The sequence below is a fragment of the Hoplias malabaricus genome, chromosome 3 (assembly GCF_029633855.1).
Source record: "Hoplias malabaricus isolate fHopMal1 chromosome 3, fHopMal1.hap1, whole genome shotgun sequence".
Lineage (NCBI taxonomy): Eukaryota > Metazoa > Chordata > Actinopteri > Characiformes > Erythrinidae > Hoplias > Hoplias malabaricus.
In genome coordinates, this window is record NC_089802.1 from 9180349 (window position 1) to 9188287 (window position 7939).

The 7939-nt window shown below is 42.8% G+C and overlaps 1 protein-coding gene across 1 annotated transcript; it reads left to right on the top strand.

Moving 5' to 3' along the window:
* Positions 1-374: 374 nt before the first annotated feature.
* kcng3 (potassium voltage-gated channel, subfamily G, member 3) lies at positions 375-5621 on the top strand. The gene is made up of 2 exons (XM_066666639.1): positions 375-985; positions 4976-5621. Exons 1-2 carry the CDS (start codon positions 375-377, stop codon positions 5619-5621), a joined length of 1257 nt encoding a protein of 418 aa, XP_066522736.1.
* The last annotated feature ends 2318 nt before the right edge of the window (positions 5622-7939 follow it).

The following is a 7939-nucleotide window of genomic DNA, read 5'->3' on the forward strand; positions in this document are numbered from 1 at the left end:
TGAAGCCGTGGTATGGGACACGCGTGCGTAAAAGCGCGGACCGGAGTCTCTCCGGCGTGACATCACCGAGCGAACTGCCCTTCTTGTTCAGAGAGGGGCTGGAGTTCAGATGAGAGGAGGCAACTCTCAGCAGCAGCAGCAGCAGCAGCTTCAACTTCAGCTTCATTTTCTCCCTGACAGCAAACTCGCAGTAGCAGCTTCAGCTCTTAACTGCGAAACAGATCCCGCGCTCAACGCACTCTCCAAATTGCGCAAAAAATAAATAAATACATAAGACATGCCAAAGCTCAGCCGAAAGAGTTTGTGCGTTTTTCCCTAAAATCAACGCCCCTCACTCCTCCCCCCGTTTCCTCCTCCTCCTACTGGACCAGAAGATGAAGTTTGGGAAGAACATCTGCATCCTGAACGTCGGCGGCACAAAGTACGCATTCTCGCGGGAGGTGATCAGGGACTTTCCGCTGCGCCGGGTGAGCCGCCTTCACAGCTGCGCGTCCGAGAAGGAAGTGCTGGAGGTGTGTGACGACTACGACCGCGAGAGGAACGAGTTCTTCTTCGACCGGCACTCGGAGGCGTTCGTCTTCATCATGTTGTACGTGCGCTCCGGGAAGCTGCGCTTCGTGCCGCGGATGTGCGAGCTCTCCTTCTACAACGAGATGCTCTACTGGGGCCTGGAGAGCTCGCACTTGGAGTTCTGCTGCCAGCGACGCCTGGACGACAGGATGTCCGACACGTACACGTGCTTCTCCGAGGAGGAGCTCGTGGACGAGGCGGAGGCGGAGGTACAGTCGGAGTCGCAGGAGGAGCAGGAGACGCGCTCGTGGCTGGATCGGATGAGGAGGACCTTCGAGGAGCCCGCGTCCTCGTTGGCTGCGCAGGTGCTCGCCTCCGTCTCCGTCATCTTCGTTATTATCTCCATGGTCATCCTGTGCGCGAGCACACTGCCCGACTGGGACACGGCTAAGAACAACACAGTGGAAGAGCACAGGTGAGGAAAAGGCAATGGAGTAAAAACACAGCCTTAAGCAAAAGACTGGGCACATCTTGTCAAAGTTCCTTTTCGTTTTCTACGTGAAAGGAAGCGACTTCATCAGGGGTGCCCAAACATTTGCACGACACAGTAGAAGTATAAAAGTGCTGCACTGCATTCCAAAATATAGGTTTTTGGAAGAGGTTTCGACGCCCTCGAGTCTACATATAGTTAGATGCAGAAGTTTGAACTTATATCGATTTGATTTTCTGTGTGAACAGTGCTGTCTCTTTGAGAAGAGCCTCTCACGAGCCTGCAGGTGATGTTGAGGCTCGGGCAAGTTCCACAATGCCTTATTTATTTATTTATAAACTAAAAGCATGAGCTTGGGTTGTCTGAGGACCTAACCCAGTAAACAATTAGCCGTCGATTCAACGTTGAAATAACGTAATGACTGCCGTCTAATCAACGTTCTCTTAAGGTTGAAAATGAAAGATGTCCAAACACAGACATTGAAAAGACGACTATTAGACGTATTTTGGACGTCCATCGACGTTATTAATTGGTCCCGAAATAAATTACTTGTATAAAACGCGTTTTGGACGTCCACTGACGTTATCGATTGGTCACCATTTATCTAATTTATTAAGATGGATTTTGGACGTCCATCGACGTTTAAAATATGTCTTTGACGGACAGACTACTTTTAGACCTATTTTGAACGTCCAGGGACGTTCCTTGTTTACTGGGAAATCTTGGAACAAGGAACTCCCACCCATTCTCTTTCATTGACCAAATATTAAGTGAAATGCTGTGTGTATGATTTCAGCATGGATAAACAAAACTATGTGGTAGTTTATGCGTACTAATGCTCTGACAGAAGAAGAAACCCCAAATATCTCCATTATGCATTTCAATAGGTGGCCACTTCACTTTAATGGTGTCCTCTCAGCCACATGGTTCTATCAGAGAGAGCTTTTGAGGTTTGGTTCCAGAGGTCTTTCCAGAATTCACAATATATGTTATATATTATAATCACATCACAATAATACTCATAATGATCATTCAACTATTCATATAATAAGCGTTATGGCACATCTTAAGGAAGAAAGAGCTCAGAAGGACACCCCCCACACACCCCTTCATTTCTGTGTCCATGTTTGTGCCCCAGATTTATGACATGTTCTGGTTTATTTTACAGACTCCCTCTCTTTGATCTCTTTTTCCTCTTCCTCCCTGAGGTGATGAACTATATAAAATATATAAAATATAAAACCTATTTCAAACCTTCTACGCCATATGCCACACAGGCTTATCCCATAGAAATAAGGGAAATAATGTGCAGCCATGATTAGATTCAGTGTGGTTTACAGCGATGTGTTGAACAAAATGGTATATTATCATCATGCTTTTTTCTAAATGTGTTTAATGGTTGGCTTCTGTGTTCTCGTGTCCTGTGAATGTATGATGACTGTAAACGGATAGCTTGAATCCAGTTAGTAAAGGGATTGATTGTTCTGCTCGTAATGAAGTGCCCCCACTGTCCAACAGGCGTCAGTACAAACCCTCTGCGAGAAAATGTGAAATCCCAAAAACAGCTTCTTGACCGCTGCACTTCCCTTCAGACCAAAAGTGTTGAGCTGTCTATTCAAACTCAAAGGATGGATATCCTCAGATCGGAGGCAAACTTTTTGGTGTCTTGTGGTGTGTAAATGGCTTGTACATTCTCCACAAGAGGTGATATTTTAGGCTTTGTATTAATGACACCATGTACACACACACACACAAAGAGAGAGAGTGTGTGAGAGAGAGAGAGAGAGAGAGAGAGAAAGATTAATATACTTCTATAGGCTTGTAAAACCATCTCTTTGGGCAAAAAGCATATAATTGCTTTCGTGTTTGATTCAGATGCATTTATGTTACAGCAGCATTAGTGCTCATCTGAGTAGTTTATGCAGTTGTTATTGTTTTCATGTTTTATATTTGTGCTCATTAATAATGCCTGTTAATAGATCTGGTCAAAGGGCAAGAGAGAGAGAGAGAGAGAGAGATCCTTTTAAATTTAACAAAGGATTGATCTAGTTTCCAACAAGTGGTTTCAAAATAATTCTCCTGATCATATGTGTTATCCTTTTGTTCGCTGATGTTTCTCCTCCGTTGTTTCTATCCCTACAGTTGTTGGCATTTGTCTCTTTTCTACCAATGTCTGAACATGTTTGTGTCCTCATGTTTATATCTTGTGCATTCTTGATTCCATTTACTTCTCAGAGGTCAGGTATGTGTCAATGTACGTTTATGAGGAGCTAGAAAGGGAATACATAAGAGACACCGAGGTTTGTCATGCATGAGTTTCAGGATACTGCCAAAAATGCCAGAAACAGAGTGATGGAGTTTAATCAAAATATCTGAATGCCCAATAAGGATAATGCCTGACTAATAAATATATAAATACACTGTAAACCCTGGACCTTTGAATCTCATATCTGTGATATGTGCTATATCCTGTCCTAAGTCAGGTTTGATTGTGTTTGTCTTTCTCATACTCTGGCATTTGTGAGCAGAATTTAATATGTTCTGTTTGAATATACCATTGCCATCATCTCCTGTTTTCCACAATAAGGTTTGGTGCTACTCTCCCTACAGTGCATCATTCTCCTTGCTGTTTTTCTCTGTCCTTTGTTCTGTGTTTTGTCCCACGTTAAATGTAAACAACACAATGACCTGTAAAACAGTTCGGTTCGAAAGTCTGAAATGCCTGAGGGACAACTTCATATGCTGCAAATTAAGACTGACTACATAATACGTAAACAGGGGACTTGTAGGTTCAGAGGCACCAACATAGCCCCTGAGAAGCTACAAGCTTTCCTTGGTATAGTTGCCCAGGGCCATCAGACTATCAAACGACTCTTTATATTATCTGCATGAAATTCATATTCAAAACTCCATACAAGGTAATCAGACTGCATGGTTGTATTATAAACGCCATTTGTGTATTTCATGTAAAATGTTTAAATATGTATGAAAGGGAAACCACTCAAATATCTGCAATACACTTAGGGCCAGATTCCAAGACAAACTGCGGTGCCAGTAGCTAATCGTCATTGGAAATTCTCCTGTGTCTAGGCTTAGACTTTAGAGGAATTCCAGCAGCTGCATAATGAAATCATTACGATGTAAACAAAGTAATTCAGAGGGGTTTGATGTAAAATATTTCATTCTAGAAAAACTTTTGAGAGCTTAATCTCCTTTCTGAAAGCTACTTTGTATAAAGTGTATTACATGAAATGATTACAAACACACTGCTTGACACACTATTCTGAAAATAAGCTCATAGCCTGAAGCATACATTTAAAATCTATTCAAATGAGGAGCAGTTAGGTTATTTGTAAAAAAATATATAGTTCTGAAGTTACAGACTCTAGTCCATCTGCATTGGTAGCCCACATTCATTCTGTTCTACACTGTCCAGGACCTCTACTGTACCACCACAACTAAGATTTGTGTGGTGGGTCATTGTCAGCACTACAGTGACACTGATGTGGTGGTCGTGTGTTAGTGAGTATTGGACTGTGACCACTGATGAAGGACTAGAGGATGGGTCACACAAACTACTACCTTTTCAGGCTTTAGTTGGGCCAACAGGTTAGGTGAGTCAGGTAGAGTGGCCAGTGAGTGTACAACAGTGTTTAAAAACTACAGCAGCACTGCGGTGTCTGTTCACTGGTGTGTAGGCTCACTTGTCATTTTAGACATGAAGTAATATCATTGTGACCACTGATTATTATTATTTTCAACTCTGTAAAAGAATGCTAGTTAAGGATTCCTAAAATCCCCCATTCAGCATCAGACAATGTGAATTGAGGTGGAATTTTAAAATAAATTGGTGGGATTCGCCCCTAATGTTACTTTGATTTTATTATTAATACAACATACTTTATTAAGGGTTGTACATATGTCATCATGGTTGTTTGCTCATTCTGTCTCTTTGCCCCCTATTCTCTTTCTCAGGATCATTGAAGCAGTCTGCATTGGCTGGTTCACTGCTGAGTGCATAGTGCGCTTCATTGTCTCGCGGGACAAGTGTGAGTTTGTGCGACGGCCCCTGAACATCATTGACCTTCTGGCCATCACACCATACTACGTGTCGGTTGCCATGACGGCCCTGACCGGGGAGAACCCACAGCTGCAGCGGGCAGGGGTGACCCTCCGTGTACTGCGGATGATGCGAATCTTCTGGCTGATTAAGCTAGCACGGCACTTCCTGGGCCTGCAGACGCTGGGGCTGACGCTGCGCAGGTGTTACCGTGAGATGGTCATGCTCTTGGTGTTTGTGTGCGTTGCCATGGCGATCTTCAGTGCCCTGGCCCAACTCCTGGAGCATGGACTGGACCTGGAGCCCAGCAATGAGGACTACGCCAGCATCCCAGCGGCTTGCTGGTGGGTTATTATCTCCATGACGACTGTCGGCTATGGAGACATGTATCCCATCACCATGCCGGGGCGCGTGCTGGGTGGTGTGTGTGTCGTGAGTGGCATTGTGCTCCTGGCTCTCCCCATTACCTTTATCTACCACAGCTTTGTGCAGTGCTACCACGAGCTCAAATTCCGCTCAGCACGCTGCGTGCGAAGTCTCTCCGCTGAGTTTCTTAACTGACTGTCATTATTGATTCCTCCTTGACCACTACTGGTCCTCAGCCCAGCTCCATTACTCATCACCTGGCCTCTACTCTTCTGTGCCTTTGTTTCACTACCCTTGAACAGCCTCATATAAGCTAAGCTACACAGAGTAAGGAACAGTGCTATTCCAGCTGAGGAAATGACAAATCAAATGAAGCATCTCTACATTTTGTCCTGTATGTATCTAAGTGATACCAAGTACCTCTAAAAATGGAGCAATGCTATACTTCATCCAATATAGACATTACAGGAGATAAAAGGTTTAAAGCACATTAACTGAATCACAATCCAAAGGATGTTTACAAGCCTATGTTTGCTTTGTAACCACACCTGGAAGTAAACCAATGAACCTGATCCAAAGAGACGGCATTTCCCGTTTGATGCCATTTGAAAAGGACAACTGTGGCAACAGCCGGCACCAGATGGCATGGCCGCCTATAAGGGGGTCTGGCAAGGCTTTCAGGTCTTGACACTTCTCCAGACCATAGCCGGTCTTTCCTCAAGCGCCCTGGTCTGGCTTCACATGCAGAAACACTCTGTTCCCATGGAGAAATTTCTCCAGCTCGTTAGATCATTAATTCAGTTCAATTTGGCTTTGAAATCTCTCCAAATCTGAAGGGCAAAAAGGGAGTAGAGAGAAGATCCTAAAGGAAATAGAAATACAGAAATAAAATATTTGAAGAGACAGATGGGAACAGGGTAAAAATACAGCTAAGCCTAGACCTGTTGGAGATAGTTGGGTGTTGTATGTTTATCTTTTCATGTAAGCAAAATGCAGCTGTCAAATTCTGAAGGTTCATTTCCCTAGATACAACCCCTAGAAACAAATCATCAGCTGTTCTGCTACACAGGGACGAAGCCACCACCTGGAGCCCATATCTCTGGCAATATGAGTGCTCAAACCAAGAGGTGTTAACTAAATTGATTAGCAAACACCTCTCCCACACACTCAACAGTAGGAGGGCTGTCACTGTCCTCCTCCTTCACTGTAAGCAGAGTGAGCTCGAAAACAAGCCGCTCTCCTTCTTTGAATGGGCTCCTGGTGTGCTCCATAGTTTAGTGATGTGGAAGGAGGCATATAGTGAAAACAATTAGCAACCCGGCCAAGCAAAGTTTAGGATTATGAGTTATACCATATTTTTATGGCAGTTTGCGTAGAAAAGAAATTCAAATGTTTATTCAGAAGTATATATAGAATTATTTGATCATTTTATCAACATATTGTGAAAAGGAAATCTAAGAATGAGTGCCTCCAGAAGTGTATGTTATACTGCCACACTTGGTGTTTTGTGTTTAGCTTTAACTCTCATACCTATGCAGGAAACACTTAACGTTAGCACGGTAACATTATACATTATACAATGTATATGGTAAAGAATTTCCAGAAATTAGGAGTGAACACTATAGGAAAATATAACATTACAATAGGTTTTCATATGATATTAAATATATTGAAATAAACAAGGACCATTACAGCCACATATAAAGAATACTGTCAGAAACTCTAAATTAATTTATTCAGTGTTTTACACACTTTATCCTACAAGATTCTATTATAAAGGAATAATTATGCTCTATTTGTAATGAAACATGCAGTCAATGTACTTCAAGTGCTGATGAGAAACATATTTTGACACAATTAATTATCGAGATAAGGAAAAAAATCGTCATATTGCCCACCTCTAATAGTAGGGTGACCAGATCTGAGATGGTGAAAAAGAGGACACGTTCCGTCGCTGCCGTTGTGTGCTTAGCTGAACCAATGTGTGCTTTTAGGTCCTTTACCTAAAATTTATTTTTTAATTCATCCGAGAACTTACATTTACGTTTCGGCATAGCTGCTCGAGATGAGGGTAAGTACATGAGCTTTGCCTGACGTAAACAAGAACTGACCAATTAAATGTTTACAGAGAATGTTATCGACCATTAACGGTAGCGCTACAGATTTTAGGCCACTTCACCACGCCCCCTTCTCACTCAAGCGAACCAATCGGAGTAGGGGAGGGCGGGACTAATTTGTGAACGAAGCGCTTCTCCAAATTCTATGTAAGTTCTAGAAAAACAAAATTCCGGACGTTTGTGAGATTCCGCCCGGACATTTTTTAAGTCTAAGAAAGAGGACATGTCCGGGTAAAAGAGGACGTCTGGTCACCCTATCTATTAGAAAACATAGAAAAAGGCTTATTCTGCACAGGTATGGTGTAGTTACAACCCCAGGACTTTGTAACTTTGTAGCTTTGTAAGCTTTGTAACTGTGAAGCTTTGAGTACTGCAGAAGTAGAATTAATTGCTTTC